This window comes from Pseudonaja textilis, chromosome 1 (assembly GCF_049901715.1).
Source record: "Pseudonaja textilis isolate UNSWEBS1 chromosome 1, rPseTex1.2, whole genome shotgun sequence".
In the NCBI taxonomy this organism is placed as follows: domain Eukaryota; kingdom Metazoa; phylum Chordata; class Lepidosauria; order Squamata; family Elapidae; genus Pseudonaja; species Pseudonaja textilis.
The window spans coordinates 87092596-87118829 of record NC_141990.1 but is presented as its reverse complement, the minus strand read 5'-3'; the positions used below and the strand labels follow the sequence as shown (position 1 = coordinate 87118829).

At 38.1% G+C, this 26234-nt stretch overlaps 1 protein-coding gene across 2 annotated transcripts; it reads left to right on the top strand.

Annotated features, from left to right (window-relative positions):
• The first annotated feature begins 3557 nt into the window (after nt 1-3557).
• On the top strand, nt 3558-23303 carry TNFAIP3 (TNF alpha induced protein 3). 2 transcript variants are annotated; one of them, XM_026705558.2, is made up of 9 exons: nt 3558-3979; nt 9942-10254; nt 13241-13431; nt 14619-14766; nt 15319-15489; nt 15798-15978; nt 18268-19175; nt 19869-20098; nt 21181-23303. In XM_026705558.2, exons 2-9 carry the CDS (start codon nt 9957-9959, stop codon nt 21463-21465), a joined length of 2412 nt encoding a protein of 803 aa, XP_026561343.2. In that variant the 5' UTR covers nt 3558-3979; nt 9942-9956; the 3' UTR covers nt 21466-23303. The 2 variants fall into 2 exon arrangements, 1 of the variants encoding a protein (XP_026561343.2); XR_003374594.2 differs by having other exon boundaries at nt 3577-3979; nt 18268-19179.
• Nucleotides 23304-26234: the final 2931 nt, after the last annotated feature.

The following is a 26234-nucleotide window of genomic DNA, read 5'->3' as shown; positions in this document are numbered from 1 at the left end:
TGTAACAGAGTATTTTGAAAGTGTTATCACTGTTTAATGTTGATGGTCAGAAACTGGACATTCATTTAACAGGTCTTCCAAAAATATTTGCTTTGGGAACAGTGTTTATATTTTTTCCCCTTCTGAATTTAACATATGATACCACAAGGTAAAAAATAATGCCCCTGTTGAATATATTTTTATCCAGTAAATTCACAATAGGTAGACTATTCATTTAATGTAAGTCTGCAGCCTATTCGTCTCAGAATACAGTAAAATATTTTATTGCCAAGAAGCTGTCTGAGTTTAAGGAAGTTTAATAGTTATGCAGAATACAAGATGCCAAGGGTGTTGCTTTTACCATCAAATCAATACTCCATGACTAAGTAGAGGTCACATTTTTTTCAATCATATTTTGAACATAAGCAGAAATCCTTACTTATATTCTCAGCATTTCCTGACTTGTAGCATTTTTAGTAACAGGTCACCTAGTCCATCCCTTGACGTCTTTCAGATCATGTGTGATTATGCCTCTGATAGATCATCTTTAGTCATTACTGAGGATAATCAGTGGGAAGCTAAGTAGCATCTGTTCGCCCCACACTAAAGTTCAAAAACAGAGTAGCATTGTCTCTTCGACTTTAACTGGAAAATTAAGTACTTGCATTTCTAATTGAAGTAAATATATATAATTCAGGACTGAACTGTGGAGTCTTTGGTGCTTTTTGATATGTATGCAGGATGCTATGAAGCTGAGTAATAAAATATCTGCAAGCAAATAATTAACCTCAGAGGATACCAAGATATATATACAGCACAAGATCCAGGATATCTCCACAACAAAACTCACAAGGCCATCACACAGCCCATTATACCAACTTCAACTCCATCAACCAATCAAGAGGTAGCAGCGCAGCCAACCAGCCCAGCACACCAGCCCCCACCACAAGTATTTATAGAGAGACGGCAGCTCCAATCACACACTGCTTGCACTGGCATGAAACTGAAAGCACCAGCCTGAGGATGGCGAGTGGAACCTCGCCGAAACGTCGCCAAGATATTCTTAATCTTACACGGGAAAAGACCCAAACACACTGAGACCTACATATATATATATATGGTATTCAGCTTTGTTCGGGTATTTTCCCACATCGTTATAGTTGTGCTTTAAAAGTTGTAGCAACATTTCGGCAGAATCTCATCTGCCATCATCAGGCTTCTGTATAGTGTTCATCTGTGAGTCAGACTTTTACAGTGGTTTCAGATTTGCTATTGCTGTGCCAGAATGGTTTTTTTCTTCATCCTGATTGGTTAGGAGTCTTGGTCTGTGTTTATTGGTCTTGGAGTTTGCTGTGTTCTGCTTGATTGGTGTTTCTAATATCTTTTGCCTGTTTTTTGGCTCCTTTTGTATCTTGATTGGCTGGCAACATTGTGTTACTTTATTGGAGGCCTTTAGTGCAGCTTGGCTCCGGGTAAATGGACGGGTATCATTAGTTAGGAAGCTAGGTTTCATCTGGGTGCCTGGCTGGGGTGTGTTTGAGCTGGAGGTATCAGGGGGGATCTGTTTGTGCCCAGGTGTTTGCCTGGCTTGTGGTGTGGAGATTTTTTTGTTTGTGAGTGCAGGCTTCCAAATGATTGACAGTCTGGTGGTATCATCTCTTCTATTCATGCTTTCTGGTCTTTTTTCAATCTCTATGGCTTCTCTGATGATTCTGTGGCTGGGGTTTTCTATGGTGGCTAGGATTTTGGTGCCATTGAAGTTGATGCTATGACCTGTGGCTTCCATGTGTTGGACTAGTGAGGAAGTGTGTTCCAGCTTTTTGACTGCATTTTTGTGTTCATCCAGGCGGGTACTTATTCTTCTATTGGTCTGTCCAATGTATGTGGCCGGGCATGATGCACAGGGGACTTCGTATATGCCTTGGTTTTCCAGGTCAATTTTATCTTTCGGTTTCTAAGGATGGCTGCTATGTTTCTGTCTGTTTTGAAGGCAGTCTTGATGTGATGTCTGTGTAGTATCTTACTAATTTTGTCTGTAGTACCTCTTATGTAGGGCAGAAAAGTCTGACTCACAGATGAACACTATACAGAAGCCTGATGATGGCAGATGAGATTCTGCCGAAACGTTGCTACAACTTTAAAAACACAACTACAATGACGTGGGAAAATACCTGAACAAAGCTGAATGCCATACATGTAAGTACCCGCGAAAACTTGAGAAAATACACACACACACACACATATATGTATGTATTACACATACACATATACAAACTTTAAATTTGGCATGTATGTTCCTCTTGGTTTCTAGGTACTCACTAAGAAAAGATTTTTTGAAATGACCATCAGATCATTAGTATTTCTTACAGTAATTAACATGCTCTGATGCTAAGGAGATCTATTCCCCCTCCCCACCTGAAAAGAACTCTGTTCCAACTGCCAGTTGCCTCACAAGTTTGTGGAATAGCAGTCAGTAGCATTCTTCACCATCACGATCCATTACCCTGTAACTGTAAAAGTCAGCAGCAGACACGGTCTTCTTGAGGGGCCCTTTGGTCTTTGTGTTTCACTGAGGTATATTGATGTAACAGCTATCTTCTCCACAGCAGAACACCAGAGGGTACTGGAGAGCTCAGGAGCAGTCTTGGGCTCCTTACAGAACTAAAAGTCGGTACCTCACCAAAATGTCTACACTTTCCACCTATGGAACTGTTTCTGGACTCTAAGCGGTGGGAGCGATATTCCCTTATGAGTTTCAATCACTGACCACCACTGAGCCAACGGACTGTGAACCAGATTTCTCCTGCGTAGCCCAATCATAGTGTTGTCGCGAAGTACGGATATCCAGCTAGTAAGACATAAACTTACAAAAACTTTAATTGAAAGCATATAGCTTAAAAGCAACCACTGCTTTTTTGCACTTTAATAATGGATTTACACAGCAAGCTTTTGAATCATGGACCACAGTGGTATCTCCCCCTCTGTCGTCTCCCTTTTCATGTTCCAGTGAAGTAAACATAGTAAACAATGAGAATGGAATGGAATAGAATAGAATAGAATAGAATAGAAGCTTGAAGGGAACTTGGAGGTCTTCTAGTCCAGCCCCCTGCTCAAGGAGAACCTTTATTATTTCAGATAAGTGGCTGTCTAGTCTCTTCTTAAAAACTTCCAGTGATGGAGAGCTGACGATTTCTATTGTTTTTAACGACATATCCCATCTTCTCTGAGACCATTAAAGCTACTGGAAAGATCTCAGCTCCTCAACCTACGCCTTCTGGGATTTTCCTAAGGCATATGATTCGTGTGAATGCTGTTTCGGGTCACTAAAACATAAAGTGAGGTGGAGGTGGGGAGGGGGAGAGAAAACGGCTCCCCCCCACCTTACAAATCAATTAAACACGCCTTTCAAATACAAGAGAAGGGGAGCAAAGGCACTCCGTGACTCATCTGGGAGAAACCCAGCCGAAGAGGCGGAGAGAATAAGGTTTATCCAGGTCAGACCGGCTGGATGACGACAATCCGAGTCGATCACGTGCCGGCCTGCTCATGAGCCGCGTCTTTCGCGTCTCCAGCGCCCCCTGGAGGCTCCCGCTCCGCATCGCGCCCAGCCGCTTCTTCGGCTCTTTCAAGCAGCTGTTGTTCCTGCCCAGGCAGGGGTGTCACCTCGGAAAATCCCTTGGCGGCCGATGTGGAAATCCCCACTATGGAACTTCGAGGGGGGGAGGGGAGGGGAGACTTGGCATTTTCCTCCTTACTAACGGAAGAAAAAACAGGTAGTCCGGATCCGATCGACACAGAATCTCTTCGCAACTCTTGGCAAACGTGTTGGCAGAGCAAGAGGAGGAGCCGAGTTGGTTGAGCCAGGGAAGCCCTTAATCCTAAAGCGCTTGAAGGAGGACGGGATTGGGATTCATGGGTCCCCAAATTGCATCGCCCAACGCCTGACTGGTTTATATTGAGGAGGATTAGTATTGCAGGGTCTTTCTTCCGAGCGATCCAGGTAAGTTCTGTGTCCGGTTCCGATTCTGCGGAGCTGCTTCGCGCAGATGGTCGGGGAGGAAGAGGAGGGAAGGATGGCTCCGGGCTGGGCGGGCGGGCTACACAATAGTGCATAAATGGGTGCTGGTCTGGTGTGGGGAGATGCACCCCTCCTAGCTGCTTTTCTACCAATTCGGGCTGGAGAGAAGGGACCGCTTTGGAAACAATGAAATTTAGCATTATGGGGCTAAGTAGAAACGAAGGAGCGGTTTCCCTCCAAGCTTTATTATTTAAGGCAGAAGTGTTCGGATTTTGAAAAAACTATGAAGAAGATCAAAGGGTTTCCTTATATTTTCTGTACATCAGAATTGCAGGGTGTGTTGTGATCCTTCGGCCTTATTTCATTCAGCTCTTGGAGGTTTCTGAATAGTATGAACTGTGCAGAGTTGCCTTGTTGGGTGGGCGACTAGTACATATTCCAAATAAATAAATATACTACTCAAAACATAATTCCCAGTGAATTCAAGGCAATTTTCTTCCAAGAAATAAAAATTCAGCCTAATGTAATAATTACACAGTTGAGGAACTGAACTATAAACAAGGCTAGACCAGGCTTGCTGAAGACAGGTGTTTAAGCGGGGAAACTCAGATGTATTTATATTATAGAAAAGATAAATATAGTTGATGTACTCTCCTCCCCACTTAAAACTATCTGTAAGTGTTATCACACCATAAAGCAATGTCATATTCAAAGTGGATTACTCCTTGGCCTAGGCAAAGCAAAACATATAGGCTGAGACAAACTTTCGTTAGTTTATAGATAATAGAAGTTGGATTTAGCACTGAAGATAACTTGGGGTTGAACTCTGGTACAAATAAACCTTTGCAGCAAGAACTATAAATGTACAAGTTATACTTGTTTGTTCCATAAAGTTACATAAGAGTATGACAGCTCCTACAAGTGGTTATGAAACAAATATTCTCTATTTTTTAATACAATGCATTTTTTAAAGAATGCATATAATATGTGGATATTATAAAGTGTAATACAATATGCAGGTATATTTTAATGATAATTATACTATTATAATTAATAATATAATAGTATATAACTATTATTATTATACTATATTATACAATATTATATTACAAAAATGGATAAATGTGCCGCTGTTGCAGAAAAATAAAAGAGTAACATATAATCCTACTTATAGGAAAGAAAGCCACATTGAAGTGAAGGAATTCTGTTAGTTATTCCATAAAACCTTTTAAAATGTTTTATGGTAAGGCATCTGCAAATTTTAGCTGAAATTCAGATTCCTTAACAGTGATTGTTAACTCTTTGTATAATTATTTATTTAGGATAATTTGCTGCCAGAGACAAGCAGCCAATATAATACTCATTTTATGCAAAGTTGGTCAAGTTACATTGACGCAAATAAATATATTTTTTTGCCCTGAATAAGAGTAATACAATAATAAATATTAAAAATTGTCTAATGCCATTTTAACTGCTTAAGGTTGCTTATGCATTCTGCCTAATAACTGTAATGCTACTGAGACTGTAGAATAAGTCTTCAAACTATGGATATACGGGCCAATGTAATCCACATAAGTAAAACAGTTTTAGTTGCATGTCTGGGTTTGAAGTACAGACTGTAATATTTGCCTAAATTAAATTTGGGGGAAGCTTTTAAGGAAATAGCTGGGTTACCTTTATCATTGTTAGATCAAATAACAGAATTATTATCTATGGAACATAGGTAATTTCCTTATAGTTAGTTAAGTAATTTTATATATGTACTTTGCCACCCCTACCTGGAAATTTCAAAGATTGAAATATTATCTAGGTCTACTAAAACTGAACTACAAAAATTCCAGGTAACCAGTAAACAGGAGCAAATAGATACAGAAATGTAATTTGCTCAAATATTTATAGCCTAGGTGTGATTAGCATCCCAATTCCTAAGAGTACCTCATCTTAGCAGGTTATGTTTGGTGGTCACAACTGGCCATTTTAGCAATACATATTTTCTAGTCTCTTTCCCATATATGAGAGACAGGAGTTACATTTTAGAAACAAACCTAAAAGTTGGCTAGAGAGAAAGTTATAGAGAAATTTCTTATTTATCTATAAACATTTTTGGTGCCACTTTACTACAGACTACAATCCTAAACCCTTTACCTAGAAATAAATTTCAATAACTTCACGGAAAATTGTATATGTGTATATGTCAGGGAAAGATAATCAAATATTTACTGTTTAAAAGGCGAGCCTCTTCATACAGATGCTTAGGGATGGCAACTGATAACATAGACAGTAGAATCAAGAATTTGTAGTGAGAACTTTAACTGAAGGCAATTGAGACAGTCTAATAAAGACACTTTATTTACTCATTCAATTTTTTACCAGCAATAATCTGAACAGGTTGAGGTTTGAGAATGTTTCCCAAATGTGGAATAGAATTGACTGGTAGGAGTTCAAAAAAACAAAACTGTGTCAAAAGTACTACAAACCTAGAAGCTTATATGTAAGTACCAAGTAGTGTGACCAAATCATAGTCATTTCTATTTAGTTTCATCAGCCTATTTTTACATCATGCCATGGTCAGTCACTTCCTTTTAAAATAAAATTCATTGAGTTTTTTGGAACTAATTTCTTAGTGGACATGAAGAGGTTCATAAGGTGTTCTGATTTGATTCCAGTTTTTATTTTCATCCAGATTAAGCTGCTGCCAGCGTTGGACCCAATTTACTATAATCTTCCCTTTTGCATAGTTAGCATTACTAGATATTAGAAGCCATTCTTGTGCTAGTTAAAGGTAAAGTTAAAAGTTACCCCTGTCAATTGTTTCTGACTCTAAGGGGTATTGCTCACCTCTGTTTCTTAATGGAAGGAACCAGCATTGTTCGAAGACGCTGCTGTGGTCATGTCGCTAGCATGTTTATACACTGAGGTGCACAGAACCTGCTCACCGAAGTAATACCTATTTATCTACTTTCATTTGCTTGCTTTCAAACTGCTGGTGGGAAGGAGATGGGATAAATAATGGGAGCTCACCCCATTGTGCAGCATTCAGGTCTCAAACCCATGCTGTCAGCTTTCCAGCTGACAAGCACAGTAGTTAATGAGTATAATAGCTCATAATAGTGTATTAAGATTGATATTTATATCACTCTTCTATTTTAAGCCTACCTGTAGTGGTCAGTCAAGGAGTTGAAATCCCTTAGCCTTTCCCAGTTGGGTACTTTCCTGATTTGACTAGATTTCCCACCACCTCCATCCACCAAAATCCTTGTCCATCCTGACAAGGTATGATGAGAATTTTAGTCTGACACGTTTGGTGGATACCAGATTGTCAGAAGCAATATGCTTCTATTTTTTTACTTCGCTAAGTGTTAAAATTTTGATAGCCATTATTTTTTATAAGGTAGTTTTATTTTCTTCACATAAAATGTCATATTTAAAATTATGGAGGTGTTGTCTCAAAGGTGATTTTTTTCAAAAAGCAATTGGACTATGTTCTTTCCTTTCTGGAAGAATAAGACATATCGCTTCTCATCCAAGAAGCTTCAGGTCTGGGAGGATGGAGGGATACCTTTCAAACAAAAAGTACCTTTGAGACAACCATAACCTGGATGTCTGAGAATCTCCATTGACATATGGAGGCAATGGGGTGGGGGGATGGAGATATAAAATTGGTAAGATTTCTGCTGTCAAGATAAAAACAAAAACAGGTATCCTCCAAGATAAAACCTTTGTTAGCGTGAAACTGTATATACATTTATATTGCTAAATAAATAAAACATATTGAAATTACTGGGATTAAATATAAGTAGGATGGTTGGAAAACTCAAGAAGTACAGTGTGCTTAATCACATAACAAAGATTGCATTAAAGGGAACTGCTGATAACAGTTCAGGAATGTGAATTAGCTTTACAATTGAACTTAACTAATTGGATAGTTTATTATTATGTAATATTGGAAAGAACCAGTTAAAGGCCTAAGCATACGTTTCTTATTTAGGTAATCATTGTTATTCATACCAACTTTCCCATTGACTCAAAACCATCTTCCACTATTATGTACTTGTGAGAGTTGTCAGATGGGAACTGTCTATACCCTTGTTAACTTTAGCATTGAAAACATGCTTGTCTTATGCACTGTAATTCTTATAATTCTAGATGTCTTAATATGCATACAATTCTGGAGAAAAATTATCTTGGTAGAAGGAGGAAAATCACTACTACGTATTCTACTGATGTATTTTTGCCATTTTAGACTTTGTACTATTAATTCATATAAAATAAATATTAAAACACAATTAAATTGTGCAATTCTGCATAATTAAGCATTTATTTCCATCAACACTTAATTATCTAGTGTAATTAAGAATGAAATCCAGATTTTGCTTATTTTGGTAAATGAAATCAATAGAATTGGATTCTTTGGATCTATTCTAGTGAAAATGTATCTGGTTTTCATCTTGAGTGCTTAACTGCAGTGCTTTCTATATAAAATCTGGTGTCATTAAAACATTTTATATATCTCAAGTTTTTTTGTTGATCCAATAATTGTTTTGTTTTCAATTCCTTTAGAGATATTGTTTGCAAGACAACTGTAAACAGTTTCCCTAATAAAATATTTTCCTTTATTCTTTTATGCCATTCAGAATTAGTAATCTTTTGGTACTTATTTGCTTTAGGACAAATAATGGCCACTTCAAGTCTTTTTTTTTTTATCCTGTTTTCCAGAATGTCTGTTTTTGATTTTATTTTGTTAAGATGAGAGCTAATTTTGCGTGTAAAAACCCCACATTTTTTACCAAAAGATTCTGGGAATCTTTAAATACCTGAAGTATAGGTCACTGAGTTTTTAAGCTTCATCTACAACTTTAAAATAGCAATTCAGTCTAAGGAGGAAAATCTTAGAGAAAAACCTATTGTAAATACTTCCCCTTATAGACAGATTTTTCCAATTTTAGTGTTGCTGAACAAAGCAAATGTGAGAACCCATTGCATTTCAATGAAATATCAGTTTTTAATAATCTGTGAAAAAAGCCTTTCCTTTAAGATAGTGACCTGAAATACAGGTAATCCTGAACTTAGGACCACAACTGAGCCCAACATTTATGTTGTTAAGTGAGAAATTTGTTAAGTGAATTTTGCCCCATTGTATGACTTTTCTTGTCACATTAGTTAAGTGAATCACTGAAGTTGTTAAATTAGTAACACGGCTGCTAAGTGAATCTGGCTTCTACATTGACTTTGCTTGTCAAAAGGTCGCAAAAGGTGATCATGTGACCCTGGGACACTGCAACTTCATAAATATGAACCAGTTGTCAAGCATCCAAATGTAAATCACGTGACCATGGGGATTCTGCCCGGGTCAAAAGTGTGAAGAATGGTCCTAAGTAACTTTTTTCAGTGCCGTTGTAATTTCAAATGGTCACTAAATGAACTGTTGTAAGTCGAGGACTACCTGTATTCTTTAAAGTTGTTCTGGTTATTTAAATAGTGGACAGTATTGCCCATTCTAATAATGATGTCTAGAGTTTCAGACTGCAATTATATAATTAAAAATGGGCAATTCAAGCTATGCCATGTGCTACTTAAAAAAAAATTCCCCAAGGTCACCAGACAGTGTGAGGGAGAATGTGGAATGGAAAAAATATATGGGGGGGATTCTAAACTAAAAGGAAATTCATTGTCATCAGAAAGATTTACAGCTGAATAATTATGGCTCTTCAGTTCTGCTGCGTTAGGTACATTCAACCGTAGCGTCTCTAGAATTGACATCATCTAAGGATATCCCTTAGGTACACATTTATTTTCCCACAGCAACTAAGTGTTTATTAATAAAGCAATTTATTTAAAAGCGACCTACAGTACTGCTTTTTACATGCCTGCATTAGAAAGGGCATTTCGGACACATTTTGTGATGTAAAGTAAGCCATGAATAACTAGTGTTGTTTTCTTGTAGGTTTCTTCTTACAGAATGGCTGGATCACAGATCATTCCTCAAGCTTTATATTTGAGCAACATGCTGAAAGCTGTGAAGATAAGAGAACTGATGTCTGAAGACCTTGTCAAATGCAACAATGGAATTATTCAGCATTTTAAAACTATGCACAGATACACCATAGAGATGTTCAGGATGTGCCATTTTTGCCCGCCTTTTCAGAAGCTTCTTCAAAAATCTCTAATTGACCAAGCAACCCAAAACTCACTGGAACGCCCAAAGAAGTTAAACTGGTGTCGAGAAGTTAAAAAACTTATGCCACTGAAGACCAATGGTAAGTCAGGTTCATTGTATAACTGTAATTTGAAATTGTTCTGGCAGTGTAAAAGTAACATGTGAAGTATTTTCAATTCCATTCCTTCCAAATTTGTCGCTATTCATATGGTTGGTCCAATGCACTGGATGGGTGTCAGGTGAGTCAGTAGTGGCTGACAGATACCATTTACTATAACTATTCTAACAATGGACCTTGAATGAGACCTGTTTAAATGAAAGCATATTTAAAAATAAATAAATGAGCTGTTTCCTCCTCTTCTTTAAAAAAATAAAATATAAAATGGGCTCCTAAGAATAAGTTATATTAATTTCATAGAAATCCAGTGTTATGCTAAAAATCATAGGTTTGTTAGAACTGCAGGTTCCCTGAATTTCTCCACAGTCATGCCAAATATGAACAAAAATCATTTGAATGCTAATTTACAATAATTTCTTCCATTATTGTTCATGGTGCCACCCAGAACTGTTCAGATTTAACAAGGAGGTGGATTAATTGAAACGAATTTATCTGTGGGCAAAAATATTAGACAATACCTTCTGTGAAGTAATTCAAATTTCAGATCAATGCTTTGTCAGAAAGCTTTATTGGTGTCCTCATATCTTTCTCAGTTTCGGTGTTTCCAGAATAATCTCTCTAAACTTTAGCTGGATGTCTAATTAAGTGGCTGAAACATTACATAGGAAGTGGTTTGAACTAGACAGTATTTGGAAGATATATGCGCAAATAAATACGGCAAAAGAGAATTTGTATTTTGCTCACCTAGCTTCATGTTTGCATTTCCTAAAATGTCTATAATCATTTTTGTCCCAAATTCCCATTCTTCCCCCCAAAAAATTATGTTGCTGTTGTTGACTTATCCAGCTCTACAGTACGGTCTTACTTAGAGTCAGGGCCCTTCATGGGACTGTGAAGTTTTATAAATGAATTGGTCATTTGTTGTTAATACTGTGTGTTGTGATGAATTTAGAAAAAGAAATTTTAAACGGTTCATTTTTAGGTAGAGTGCTAGAACTGGCAGATTCGTCTCAGCTCTCTTTATATTGGCTACCGTACTCCAGTATAGAAATTTTTCTGTCACTTATCTATATTCCTCCAGGTTTCTACCTTGAAAGTTTTATTCAAGGAGTTGTGTATTGCAGTTTATGTAGAGTGTAGGCATGGTGTCGAAACAGCTAAGATGGAGGCCATGGTACTGACCTGTAGAATGTGTATGCAACATTGACGCACATAAAGAGGCTGAAGCTTGGAGTGTGACACTACGTCTGCAATCTTACCTGCTTTGGCCTAACTCCCTCTTCCATGGATACTGCTGTCCTATAGTCATGCTGTTCTTAGCTCCTATGCTTTCAGTTGAGTCTCCAATAGGCCTCCTTCTCAACTAATGCCTTCAGGCGGTCTATTAGACAAAACTGGCCCTCTTGGTTGGAGAAGTTGAATTTGTAGTCCACGTTTGGAAAGCATTAACCTCGGGATGGCTACTATGGGCATTTTCAGATCTTTTTCCTGACCTTTGCCAGACCCTATGCTACACATCAGAAACAAAACATATTGGGCATATTTTAGTGTATCTGGAATGGAGAATATTGAGAATGTAGGTGATAGGGGAATCAGAAGATATCTGAGGACTCCGAACATATGAAGGATTCTATAAGGGCATGACCATTTATTTTCTTCCCTGTGGAGATAATGATAGGATTTGTAAAAGCAGTTTTTGCGTAGTCAGTATAAGCATAAGTTGTCATTCTTGCAGGACTATATGCATTTTAGAGGAAACTGTGTTCACTTTGAGAACAAGAAAATAAATGCATCTCTAGTTGTATTACAGTTAGTTTTAATAAAAGAAGTACAAATATTAAATGCAGTTGTAGAAATGGGGGTGCTACAAATACCTCACATAAATTTGTTAATCTAAAAGACAGTGACTGAAGGCATGTCATTTTAAAAGATTCCAAGATCTACTAACTAGTAATTTCGCTTCTCTAATGAATAGGCATTCCAGCATAACCTAACCACACCCACTTGGAAAGTCCAGTCTGTACTTCACAGTTCAAATGTCTGTATATCAGAACAAGAAGTACAATAGCTGTTACTCAATTGCTAGTCAAATATCTTAACACTGGGGAATTCCAAATGTTGCTTAGGGAATTTTGGGCTGGTAGTTCTCAATAAAGAACTGAAAACAAGCATACACAGGGAAAAAACTTCTTATCTTTGCTCTAGATTTTGCACAGGGAATTTTTTTAAAGGATGTAATAATAATTGTCCTACCTCTGTGCCATATTTTTCTGCTTTGCAGAGCCAGAAGCCTGTAAATCAGCATTTCATTTGTTGCTTTTTCTACTCTTGTATTTAAACCCTTTTATATAGTTACTGAAAAAAATCAGGCTTAGTAGGCTTACTACACCACTGAAAATGCCTTCTGTGAATTGTCCTAAGTTGAACAAGCAGGGAAGAGGAGAGAAACTGGAACAGGGTCTTGAAAAAGCTGAGATATTAGTTTATTTACTACTGAATATAGTACTTTAAAAATGGTTTTATGAACCTTCCTCTTACTACCTAATCTCTAATAAGAAGAAATACAAAATGACACCTAGGTTTTTTTACAGCATAATGGTATACAGTAGCAAAATAAGCAGGCATTAAAAAGTATCCAAAAATTAATTTTTAAATCTTGATAAAGAAATATGAAACAAGGAGATGTAATATTTTAAAATAAATTAATACTTGGAAAGCTAATGCTTGCATCTAAATACACTTTTGCCTGATAATTCCAATTAATAGCTGCATTATAACTGCCTGCCTGTCCCACTATGTGTGCTTATCAACCAGGATTCTGTTTACATCAAAGGAAAAACCAAGGGATCTGTTACAGTTTGCTGCATGCTACAGCATTCCATTACAGACCCTTGTTCAATATTGTCATTACATATATGCTTTTATTTATATTTTGTAATATATATTTGAATACTTTATTTTCCTGCAGGAGATGGAAATTGTCTCATGCACGCTGCTTCCCAGTATATGTGGGGTGTCCAAGATGTCGATCTGCTTCTGAGAAAAACATTGTTTACTGTACTTAAAGAAGGTGATGCACGCAATTTTAAACTGCGCTGGCAGCGAGAAACACTTAAATCACAGGAATTTGTGGCAACAGGACTCTGCTACGATACCAGGGTAAGATAATTCAGTTTATGTAAGGGAAGAATGTTTCAAATCTTAATATTGTGATTCCCTGTGGTAATTACACATGTTGGGACACAATTAAGAAAGTAAAATTGCAGAGCCATCCACCAGTTAAAACATCTTAATCCTATAACTTTACTGGATTGCTCAATTCATTAACAGAGTTTCACCACTATGGAGTTTCCACACTAAGTAACCTCCCCCAATTTGGGTTATTTCCATGGACCACCCACATCTTACAAAACTGGTGTTTGTTTGTTTTTCCTATTATGGAGAAATATAGTAGTAAAAATGAAAAATGAAATCAATTATGTTTTTTTAAATTCCTGCCTCTTGGGAATATGCAAGATGGTCATACCTATTCCATCACAGAGTCTGTGCCAGCCGAATCCTGTTTTCAGCTTTGCTATGCAGCTGGCTGATGGTTATCCATGCAAATCTTCCTAAGAATATCTAGCCATTTTCTCTCCTTTATCTCTAGTTTGCGTAACTAGAAGCAGTAGTTGAGCTGAGCTGTCCCATCCTCCCCTAGCAGAATGATAGTCAGCCCTGAATTGGCATCCTTATAATAGTCACTAGTCTGATCATTTGTTCATTGGAAATGTAGAAGTGCCAGGTGTTATTTCTGTGGTGGGCTCCGAAAGGAGTAGTTCTAGATTTTTTTAAATAAATATTTTGCTAATTAGATCCCTTTTCTGATCACTGAAATACCTTGATCCAAGCCTCTGCTCACCTCTTGCCCAGATTGTTGTGAGCTGGTACCCTTAGATGAGAACATGCATGACACATTTCTTCACCATCATTTCTTCACCATACATAGGATAGCTATAGAGATAAACACATTCATCCTGTTGGGACTTACATAGAATGTAAAATAAGGTAGTGTGTAGGAATGCTATTAAAAAATAATTAAACCAATGATGGACTCATGTTTAGAAATAATTTCCAGAAGAATGATTGGGAATGAGAATAAAATTGACCACTTGGTTAGTTCTGATTATAAATAAAAAACTATTTTTCCCCTCAATAATGCATTTATCAATCTTCAATCTTTCAATATGACATACTATAAAATACATTGAATTGTAGCAGAAGAAACGCATTTAACTTTATTTCTGGTATGTGAGAGCTTCAGAGTTGCATGATGATTCCTGATGCATTTTGTTTTTCTACATTAGAACTGGGATGATGAATGGGACAATCTTATTAAAATGGCATCTGCGGAAACATCAGTTGCACACACAGGTCTTCAGTATACCTCTCTGGAAGAAATCCATATATTTGTCCTTGCTAACATCTTAAGGCGCCCCATCATAGTTGTTGCAGGTAAGAATTAATGGACATAATAGCAATACTTCTAAGACCCCATTTTATGTACTCACATTGGTGTATATGTGTTATCACCCCTCCACATAATAATTGCCCAAGAAGGACAATTAGTATTTCATAATTTGACCCCAAATCTTCCCTCTTTCCCAATATTCATCCATTAAGGGATCAACAGCAATTCTTCACTCTGTCCCATATTCATTCATTGTGCTGTTGCAATTTGGTACAATGTGCAATCTTAGGCTTCTTTTTCCCACCTTTTGGAATCCCCTTTGACTTTGATGGTTAAAAAAACCCCAACATGGTTTTCTACCGAAAACACTAGAATTATTATATATCTGTTCTAAACTAGGCATAAAAAATTCCACCAAACTCCTGGCCTATCCAGCCATTTACAATATTACTTTACTCACTTTCCAGCGTTCATTCTCCCCAGATCAACTAGTGTTAAGTTGTTGTCACACCGAGTTGTTTATCTACTGATGAATCTTTAGAAATTAAAACAGAGGAGCCTAATATTAACTCAACCTGTTTATTTTTTTCTTATAGATAAAATGCTCAGAAGTTTGCAGTCAGGTTCCAGCTTTTCCCCTCTAAACGTTGGTGGAATTTATCTGCCTCTCCATTGGTCAGCAGACGACTGTTACCGATATCCTATCATTCTTGCTTACGACAGTATGCACTTCACTCCTTTGGTTGTTCTGAAGGATAGTGGGCCAGGTACGCATCTGAACATTGCCAATCTATATTGTGCTTCCATTTTCTTGTTCCCTTTGCCTTCCAAGCTGACAGCCCCAAACTTACTTTGAATTGTTACGGTCACTTTCGACAAGGTATTTACCTGGCTGAGAATTCTCAGTATTTTCCATCATTTGCCGATACCTAACTAATGCCATTACTAGACTTTTGTTTACACCATTGGTTGTTTGGATGAAGATTGCCAAATGTGACTTGTGAGTGACTTCTGCTGCATTGTGCTCTTCTCTATCTTATTTGATTCATTCCCTTTTTCTTATTTCTTTTGGTAGAAATCAGGGCAGTTCCTTTGGTCAGTTGTGAAAGAGGAAGATTTGAAGACTTGAAAGTGCATTTTTTAACTGACACTGAAGAAAGAGAGAAAGAAAAACTGATAAGAGACTATCTCATGGTGATTGAAATTCCTGTACAAGGATGGAACCCAGGGACAACACATCTCATTAATGCTGCAAAGTTAGTATAAGTCTGGTCTCCTTCCAACATTATGATTTAATAATATTTTTAAAGTATTGTAAATACCCACTTGCACGATGTACAATGTTAACGTTAAGCAATACCTACATATTAGTTCGGAAGATACAAAAAGTAGTGAATATAGATCCTGCTTCTGATCTTCAACTAGGAACCAGGTATTGTCTACAGCATTTTTGTAGCCCTCTTCCTGCAAATATGACAGTCCAGGATGAAATTATTTTATTTTACTCTCTGAAATTCATCTATCTGAGGGGCAATAAGGATATTCGTATGCTATTCCTTTCTTTTTCCCTTGTGTATAAGGGTAATGCATGGGAGAGGAAGGGAAGTCAAAGAAAAGTGTGACTAGTTGTTCATTCTTATTATTGATGGAGTCTGTATGCCCAGCTGTCATGCTTACCTGCAAGAATTCCTTGCCACCAATGAGAAAAAGTCGTTTGTTGATAGCAATGTATACATGGAGAGCAAACCTTTTGTAAAGTGAAATGTGGATCTACTCTTTGTTCATATATCAGCATATAAAGACAGGGAAGTATCACTGCCATAGCAGTGGGGACATAGCTGCAGCACAAAATGTTTGAACGGCAAACTCACAAGCTCTGCTGTTCCCTTTTCATGTTCTTTTAACTGTTTCAGGCATTTCTAAGCATCTCTGGTCAATCACTATCATAGCCAAGCATTAAGTTCAATTAAGGTTTATCTTATGGAAGCTTAGTGCCATTCACTTCCATGTTGCATCCAGTAAACCATAATGCTCCTCAGATTCCCAGGATTAGATTGTTGAATCTGCCTCTTTTCTGTTAGTCGTCTGGGATGACATGAAATAACTCCCCAAACTTAGAATAAGTATGAGCAGAATTTTTTTTTTAAAAAAAGCAAATCAACTGGTTCACAGCCAGATCAAAAGTTTTAATTTGTATTAATCCTTGGAGAACAGCTAAGAGTCCCATGAAAAGCATGTGCATATGCCCTCCAAAGAATATTGTATGCGGTGTCTTTCAAAACACCCACCAGCAAGATAGGTAATAGCAATTTTAAATGACTTGCATGTTGATTAAAACAGCAGCACCATCGTCTTGTCCAGAGTCCATTGTTTGCTGCAATATCTTTACAACTGCATATTTGTTTCAGTGGAGTAAATCACCCCTGTTCCTGCAACTGTGTTAAGTTAAAGTTCCTGAATAGTAAATTATCAGCCTTGTAGACTGGGCAGAAAAAGTGTTTTGATGTGGGCTCAGCTGCCTTTTATCTGATCGTTTCCTTAGCTGTGTCTCCAGGGGTGGGATTCAAATTTTTTAATAACCAGTTCTGTGGGCGTGGCTTAGTTGGTGAGCGTGGCCAACTCAATATCACTCACATCAAGGCACGCATCTCCTCGCCTGGCCTCTCATGACTCTGGGGATGCTGCAACAGTCATAAGTGTGAAAAATGGTCATAAGTCACTTTTTTCAGTGCCATTATAACTTTGAATGGTCATTCCATACAAGCAAAGTACCAGCAAAGGAGGGGGGGGGGAAACTCCACAGAAGTTCCTGAGACAGGAAGTCTAGTCCTGCCAAGAATGTAAAAAGGGTTAATGGAGAGGCAGTTTCTGTAAGCAACACCAGAATGTTTCCTTCCTGCCTTCCTTACAGGATTAGGCCAGTAATTTCTTCTAACAACCAGTTCTCCGAATTGCTTAGAATGTTAACAACCGGTTCTAGCAAATAGGTGCGAACTGGTAGAATCCCACCCCTGTGTGTCCCTGCCCTATTTCCCCAGGCATATATTATTACAATTGTATTGTACAAAGCATTGCAGAAATCAAGGCTGAATATTTCTGTGGAAATAAACAAAGCATAACAAAGGTATCTTGAACCAGAAAAAGTGGGCATAGTTGGTACTCCAGCTAAGCTAGGCTTCAAACTATTCTCTTTTATTGTAATATAGGGAAGAAATCTAATTGGAATGAGAAATAAAGGCCCATAAGCCATCTGGACCTTACAACTTGGTCCATGATGTAATTAGGAAGGAATGTTCTTAACATGCTTAAAAGAGGCATTAAATGTCATTATCAACTCTTTCTGCAAGTGAAACTCTTCCCTGTAATTTCATCTTTTTTAAAAAATTCCACTTCCTTCCATAACATTAATAGTGTAGGTTTTCAGCTGTAATGCTATAATGATTATATAAATCACAATTCTCCCAGCTTCCCTCCCAGCTTGTGTAAGAGCATTGCCTTTTCTCCCTCCAGTGATATTAATTCCTTGTTCCTTTGCTTTTTTCAAGGTTGGATGAAGGTAACTTGCCCAAAGAGATTAATCTGGTGGAAGATTACTTTCAGCTTGTGCAACATGAATACAAGAGGTGGAAAGAAAACAGTGAAATTATTGGGAAGGAAACGGGTGTGAGGAACAGACTGGAGTTGCAGTTATCCCAGCTATCGCTTATGGAGGCAAAATGTGAAACACCCAACTGCCCTTTCTACATGTCCGTGAATACCCAGCCATTCTGCCATGAGTGCTCTGAACAGAGACAAAAGGCAAATTTGGTAAAGAGGCAGCACTTCTGGTCAGGCTCAGAGAAGCCCCGAGTAAATAGGTCCAGTTACCCAAAGGATGAATGCCACAATCCTCCTGCCCGGACTTCTGAAAATTCCAGCACAGAACCTCGTTCTGCGCCTCCCACAGCTCCAAGTCTTTTTCTCTACAGTGAAACAACTGCTATGAAATGCAGGACCCCAGACTGTCCTTTTACACTGAATGTGCAGTATAATGGGCTTTGCGAACGCTGCTACAACTGTGCAGTGGTCAATCCTTGCAATATCCCAAGTGACCCACAGCATTCATATTGTATGACTTGCACATCCTGCCTCAAGGACACCAACAGAACCTTCAATGGGATGTGTAGCACTTGCTTCAAACGGACTAGAGACCATTCCTCAAACGCCGGCTCCATCACTATGCCTTCAACCCATCAGAGGTCCAGTTCTGATCCTATTCCTATATCACAAAGTTTTTTGCAACATGCCTGTCATACCGTAACCAACACCAATAAGGTGGAAGCGCCACTGTCCCAAAGAACAGAACCAAGGATGAGAAACAGTAAATGCAGGAAGCCTGGCTGTAATTTTTTTGGGACTCTCCAGAATGAAGGCTTTTGTACCCTGTGTTACTTTGAGTATCAAGAAAATAGAGGCAAGTAAGAGAATATCATTTTATTTTTATCTTCCTCTTCCTTAATGAGTTGGGAGGGACTAAATTTTGAATTTGCAAGAGAACATCAGATAAATGCAAATGGAGTTTAACAAAATAGCCTTTCGACTAAGATCAAGTGTATTACATAGCTCTGAAGCCTTTGAGGTATTGTATGGTGCACATGCAGCTACAGTAGAATTTGCTCAGCGTGCATTAGTCATTTATCATAAATGATAATTGGAGAGCTGTTTTCATATTTTGCTGAGATACACAGAAGAACCCTAACTACATCTGTTTATTTTTGGTACCGGGGAACTTTATATTTTCACATAATTTTCTGATTTGGAAAATCATCTGGAATTGAAATTCATAACAAGTGTAAGTTTAGTAGGTATAAATAGTAGAATATTTTACAGTATAGTAAAAGTAGAAAGTTGATATCTGTCTTTCCTCATGTACCTCATTGCCAGAAGAAAATGTCACCAGCTTCTTAAAAATGTCACCAGCTTCTGAAAAAGGCTCAGGGAGTTTTTAAAAATACCCTTCCTAAATTATATGTCTCAGCTTCTCTTCTGAATACATACCACAATTGTATAATGAGGGAGATAAACAGATAACTTGGCCCTTTTATCATTCTGTCCTCAGAGTTTACATTAGAGTGATTGTTTTTCTCCTGTGCTCCTGTTATTATAGAGGCTCCCCTGCTTCATCAGCGAAGGTCTCCTATGAGTTCTCCTGTTTTGGAGTATCCTGGAATCTCAGCTGCTGTCTATCAGAATGCCGTTTCCTGCCCGGGCCGAGAATGTGGCACAATAGGGAGCACCATGCTTGAGGGATACTGCCAGAAATGTTTTATTGAAGCACAGAGCAAGCGTCTTCATGAAGCCAGAAGAACTGAAGACAAAATAGTGAGACAATCAGAGGTCAGCATGCAAATGTAACTCATTCTTCCCAATGTAATCTTACACCTATCTTCTCAGACAATCTATATCAGGGGTGTCAAACTCAAGGCTGGATTTGGCCCATGGGGTGCTTAGATCTGGCCCACAGGGCCGCTCTGGTAACAGCAAAGGCTGGCCCGTGGTGCCTCTGCCAGCGAAAATGGAGCTCAGGAAGGCCTGAGCTCCGTTTTCACTGGCAAAGGGTTGCAGAAGGCTGTTACAGACTAAAATGGAGCTCGTGAGGGCCGCAGGCAGCCCTCCGTTTTCACTTGCAGATGTTTGCAGGAGGCTGTCACAGCTGAAAACAGAGGTCGGGAGCCCATTTTCACTGGCAGAGCACGCCGGCCACCACAGGCACCCCTGACATGAGTGACATTGAGCTGGCCACGCCCACCCTGGCCCCCTGATGTCAAACACAATCCTGATGCGGCCCTCAAAGAAATCAAGTTTGACACCCCTGATCTATGATTCTTTCCATGAAAGAATCAGCAAAATATTGCCTTCTACTGAATGTATGTTTTTATTGTATAGGATTCTGGAAGATGGTGTAATATGATTAATGTTTGCCCACTTCTTGCAAAGGAGGAAGAAAGCTTTCTGCTTTTGTTTATTAGCAAAAAATATTGCTTGATAGAGGTTTCTTTCCATAATGGGCCATTTTAACATTATAACATCCCAGCAGTCAGTAGATTGATGGGGATTATATCATAATTACATGGGTAAGGAAGTAGTTGTTTGTAATGGGAGGAGAAGGAAGCTGGTGTTTACCACAGCTAGGAAATTCATGTTTTACATTAGCCATATGTCAAGTTAATCTGTTTCACGTGCAGGCTGTTGTTCACTCATTCTCCACGTTGTAGTTGTTAACAGTTTTCAAGGAAATCAAGTGTGTTTCTTTCTTTTTTAAAGAATGAATGATTAAAAAACATTCAGCTTCTACATAAATTTTGTTAAGTACTCTTATATTCATGGTAGTGGATAAAGTCTAGTGTAAAAGCAGCAAGTTTATTGAAGGAGAGTCCTTTAACTGCTTTCCATTTAAAAGATGCTTTTAATGTTTTCAGCAAATGGGACAACATCAAGATTTACACCAGAAAAGTGCACAGTCTCAAAAACGCAAATGTGCTAAAGCTTCATGTAGAAATAATTTAGCTTCCCGGAGTGCAGAAGTATGTCAAGAGTGCTTGCGTGTCAGCCAACGGAGACTGTCTGGAACACCTCAGGTTGAACCTTCAGCCGATGAACTTCCCAAACAGCGCTGCCGAGCCCCTGCCTGTGATCACTATGGTAATAACAAGTGCAATGGCTATTGCAACGAGTGCTATCAGTTCAAACAAATATATGGATAGCAAATGCCTTTTTCTTTTTTTACCTTGCAAAAGAAAAAGAAAAAAAAATGAATGGTGCTATGTTCAAAACACTTAATTGTCTTGCTATCCACTTGATCTTCTTCAGTCTTGTGAAAAAAGTGACTTTGGAAGGAAAACAATAAGCTGATTTCTTTTGTTCATATGTAGATAACACACATGTATGTATGTATATGTATATGCAGAACTACACAGATCCAGAACGTTAATCCTGGGAGGAGAAAAAGAGGTTGCTTCCAGCACGGGTGGTGAATGACAAGACATTTTATACTTGACTACAAAACCTCTTTTCTCCAAAATATTTTGGATTATGTTTGGTATTGAATATGTACTTGTATGAGAAAAATAGATAATGCTGCTCTTTGCATGCTTTTCTGCTAATATATCTCTTGCATTCTGTCTAAATTGTGAGCATTCTGTGTATAATGAAATCAGCCAAAATTTTGAAATGAACACTTTTCTACAACAGTCATCCAAATTATGTGTATGTTTGCTCTGAAAATGCTGATACGGTAGAGCTAAAATTGAACAAAATATAAGGAAGTTGTGGGAGAACTTTTTAACGTTTTTGCTTGCTTGTCCTTTTTTTAAGTTGTTGGCTGCAGCTACGTTTGTTTTATGTATGGTTTTTTTTCCTTTTTGGCAGTGTTTCTAAATGAAAGTTTTATGCACGTAGAGCAGCTATAAACCCATAAAATTTGTCCTTGGAACAGCTGACTGATGTTTTTCCATTGACTACACTGTGTGGTTTGAATGAGGGTGTAGTTGGTAAACCTTTTGTAATTTAGAATATGAAAGAACATAGGTGTTTTTAAGTGTAACATTTGAGAAGGGAAAGTGGGGGAGGGAGATCATGAGAAAAATAAAGGTTCCTAAATATTCATGTGTATTGGTTGACAGGGAAGCATACTGACAGATCAGAAAGAACCTACTCTGTGTTTATTGAGAAAAAAAGACCAACGGTCTTTTTTTTTTTACAATACAGTCTTCCTGTATTGTAAATGACATAACAAATCTGCTTTCTCTTCATGTCTGGCCTCTACTACTTAATCAAAGGTTTGCTGAACTGTTAAGAATCCTTTAGGAATTTACTAAGGAATAAAGGGGGATCTTCTGTGGGTCTCTGTCCTTACACTTAAGTCTTAACTTCTGGGCTATGAGGATCCCAAAGGAGATAGGCTCGTTTTTTCTTTTGTTTTTTTTCCCCCACTTTCCCACATCCCTACAATCCTCAGTTGTATCTGACTGCTGATATCTCTAATAGTGAAGGGGTGGAAAAGGTTCTGTGTTGTTTGTAAGGTGGCTGCTCCTGTGAAATCCTACTTATGTCCACAGTGTAAGTTTGCAATCTTGGCCCATTTATCTGCCATAACTGCATATTGTTCTGAGTAATCATCAAACAAGAAAATATTTGGAGCTCTGCTATTTAAATCTTCCATTTTTCCCAGGGCCCTCGTCCATCTCTTGTTTTCTTTCTCTGAAAATTATGGGGGAGGGAGGGAGGGAGGGAAGGAAGCATGTACGCCAACTGCTTGCATTTTGCGTGTGTATGTAATCTCCATTATGAGAAGCACTGCTAGTGTCACAGTCCTTTGCTGTTCAAATTTCTGTGTATGATTTTGTGAGCTTTGTAAAATGTGAAGGCGTATTTAAATATTTATGTTATTTCAAAAAATGTTAATGTTGGAAATTTGCACATTGCCAATATAATAATTTGTTCTTTATGTCATTCTCCCTTTAAAAAAAAAAAGCCTTCTTGTTAATATAGAATGGGAAGACAATGAAGGGATCCAACAGCCGAAATAAATTATTTAAAGATTTGTTTAATTGTACTCTTGTGATTGTTTGTAAATGTCCCTTGGGGAGGGTTGTCATCGAAGAGCTATCTGTGGCATTTCTCTTTCCCTGAACTTCATCACTGTTTCCTTGCCACCCACTTGTTTTCCTATAAATGCCATCCCTCACAGTTTCTTCAGCAGTTCAACTATTAGTATTAGGTTCATGGATGAACTCCCCCATCTTTGTTCTGTTTTCCCCTGGCTTTTCTTCTAAAACGACTTCTACTCCATAGTAGGGTTGTTGGGTTTTTTCCTCCACTATACCTCTTGCTTCCCAGAAAGAGAATTATTTACTGTGCTCTCTGCCAAATTTGGCTGTTTGTCTCCTAATAAAGACCCAGAGATGGCTATGAAGACCAATGACACTCTTTCTTGTAATAAACAACACCAGTGAATGTTCTGTTGCACCTATACTTTCTTTCTCCTCTTCCTTCAAATTATACTCTTCAGCACAGATAATTAAAAAGTATGTATCCTTCTCTTATCACATATTTTTTTTAGGGAGAACTATATTTTCCCCACTCCAGGAGATCTGATCTGAATCTATTTTTGTTAGCAACATGGTTCTCCTAATTTTACATTAAATGGTAAAAATCCATGTCAGGGAATTTCATTTTACATTGTTGTGGTTTTGTGATTCTACATTTCCCAAAGTAACAATCAGCCTATACATGCCCTTTCTACCCAAATTATTACCTCTGTATTCCTTTTCCATCACAATTTTTTTCATTTTAGACAGAACTCCATGATAAGTTTTTATTTACTGCACATCTGCCAATCTAAAAGGCAATTCTTCTCTGTTCAGTACCATCTGATAAGTCCGTGATGGCGAACCTATGACGTGTGTGCCACAGGTGGCACACAGAGCCATTTGTGTGGTTATGCAAGTCCCCTGCACTGCACATGTGCGTGCCTCCCAGCTGATTTTTGGCCTGTTTGAGGGAAGCCTCTCTAGCCTCAGGAGGCCAAAAAACGGGCCTTCTGGAAATACCATTTTCAGTGCCTGTTTTCAGCCTCCGGAGGGCCTCTGGAGCCTGGGGGTGGTCGTTTTTGCCCTCCCGGAGACTCAAGGGAAGCCTCTGCAGTCTTTGGAGGCTGAAAAATGGGCCTGTTTCATCACTTCCAGTATTACCGGAATTCAATCTGAAAATTATTTTTTATGGCCAGCAGGAGCTGATCTGCAAATCAAATTTTTATAATTATAATTCTCAAAAATAAAACCACGACAAAATTCTGTGTTTTATTTGCAGTTAAGAATTCATTTCTCTTGACATTTGGTTTCTTGGGGGAAAGGAGGTTTAAGTTGCAAAAAACTAGAGAGCAACAACTAGACTTCTCAAACCAGATACAGCACTAGAGGAAATGCTAACTTTTTTATTTGTAGCTTCGGAAGGGAACAGTACTAGAGCATTAGTTTTAGGAACCGTTCCATTAGGACAAATATGTTCTCTTTTAGCTTGTATTTCTTGCAATTTAGCTTCTGGCAGAATTCTATTTTCAAGGTGAAAGCAATTTTGTGTCTGCCCACTGCTCTTAATAAATGTCTTGCGCTCCTGAAAACTAGTATGTGGCTGAAAGAAACTGATACACAAAACTAGTAAGTAGCTAAAAGACAACATTTTACAGTAGTAAAACCAGAACAAATGCTTCCCTCCCTTCCTTTTCTCTATCACCATCTCTTTTTAATATATTAATAAATGCGGATTCCTTGGAGCCCTAAGTTTGGTTATTTGCTTGCAGATATCGGGTTACAGGAGAAGATCGTTGAAGGTTTTGTTTCCTCCTTAGTTTTTTATTATCTTTGTCTCATTTGAATGGTGTGTAAATGTGTCTATTCTATGTGACTATGAGTCTATTCATCAATAGACACCCAAATAAGAGGCCTCCAAATAAACAGGGATTAACATCAGATAAACAACCAAGCGGAAGGTAATATCCTAATCAAGAAACTACAAAGAAGAAAATCTCACCCCCACCAACTCTTGCAGGGCAAGTTACTGTATATATACAGGAAGCAAATCCCATACTCCCTACCTCTGATGATGTTACCTGGTTGGGTACTGAAATGTCCGCAAACAAACAAAAAAGCTCAGAGTATTCCACAGTTCAACCCTGAGCTACTGAGATTATCTTCCTCTGTAATACACATATCTCTGTTTTTGTCAAGCCTCTCTTAAACATTACAAAAAATGTGATGGGTCTCTGCTATGGAGTTTCCTTAGAGATCCTAGTCTTGATGGTCTCCAACACCGACATCTGTTCAGTGATCCATGCTTCAAACCATTAAAACTGAATTTCTAGTTAACATATTTTTACAACCACAGTAGGATCCTAGAGAAGTATTTTTGTCTACATAATTCTCCACAAACTGGGAGGGAGTGGGTGTCTAAGAGTAAAAATAGCTACTGAAAGCAAAGGAATGAGCAAGACTTACAAATAAAATCAACAGTTGCCTTAAAGCAGCATGCCAGTTAGTTGCTTGCCTGGTGAATTTTAATTCTGTTTTTATAGTTCCCTTTCATGCCCAGTTAACTTCTCCCATCTTCTTATCTGCATCCAATGTTTCCTCTACTTCCTCCCTCCCTCTCTCTTTCTCTCTCTCTTTCTCCCTCCCTCCCTTCCTATTAAATAAAGTTGTATGCCATATGACTCATAGTGATTCTCCCCTGACTCTGTATCTATCCTTTCCCTCACTCCATCCCTTTCTTAACCCCAATTTTTTTTGTCTTCTGCTGTTTCTGCTGGAAAGGAGGTGAGAAATTGTGCATGTAAGTAGGCATACTTCCATGTTTCTGTGGATAATCGTGATTTGAATGTCAAAGAGAATGGCTGTAGAGATAGGTGAGGATCAGTTGAGTCTGATCATTTTTCTTGGCTGGGCCTTTTTTAGGCGGGATATGCCGGGTATCTATG

Bases quoted from the DNA above. Each gene is read 5' to 3' on its own strand.
- TNFAIP3 (XM_026705558.2), top strand. From the start codon at position 9,957: ATGGCTGGATCACAGATCATTCCTCAAGCTTTATATTTGAGCAACATG. The intron at 10,255-13,240 runs GTAAGTCAGGTT...ATTTTCCTGCAG, and splicing joins TATGCCACTGAAGACCAATG to GAGATGGAAATTGTCTCATG. The intron at 19,176-19,868 runs GCAAGTAAGAGA...CTGTTATTATAG, and splicing joins TGAGTATCAAGAAAATAGAG to AGGCTCCCCTGCTTCATCAG.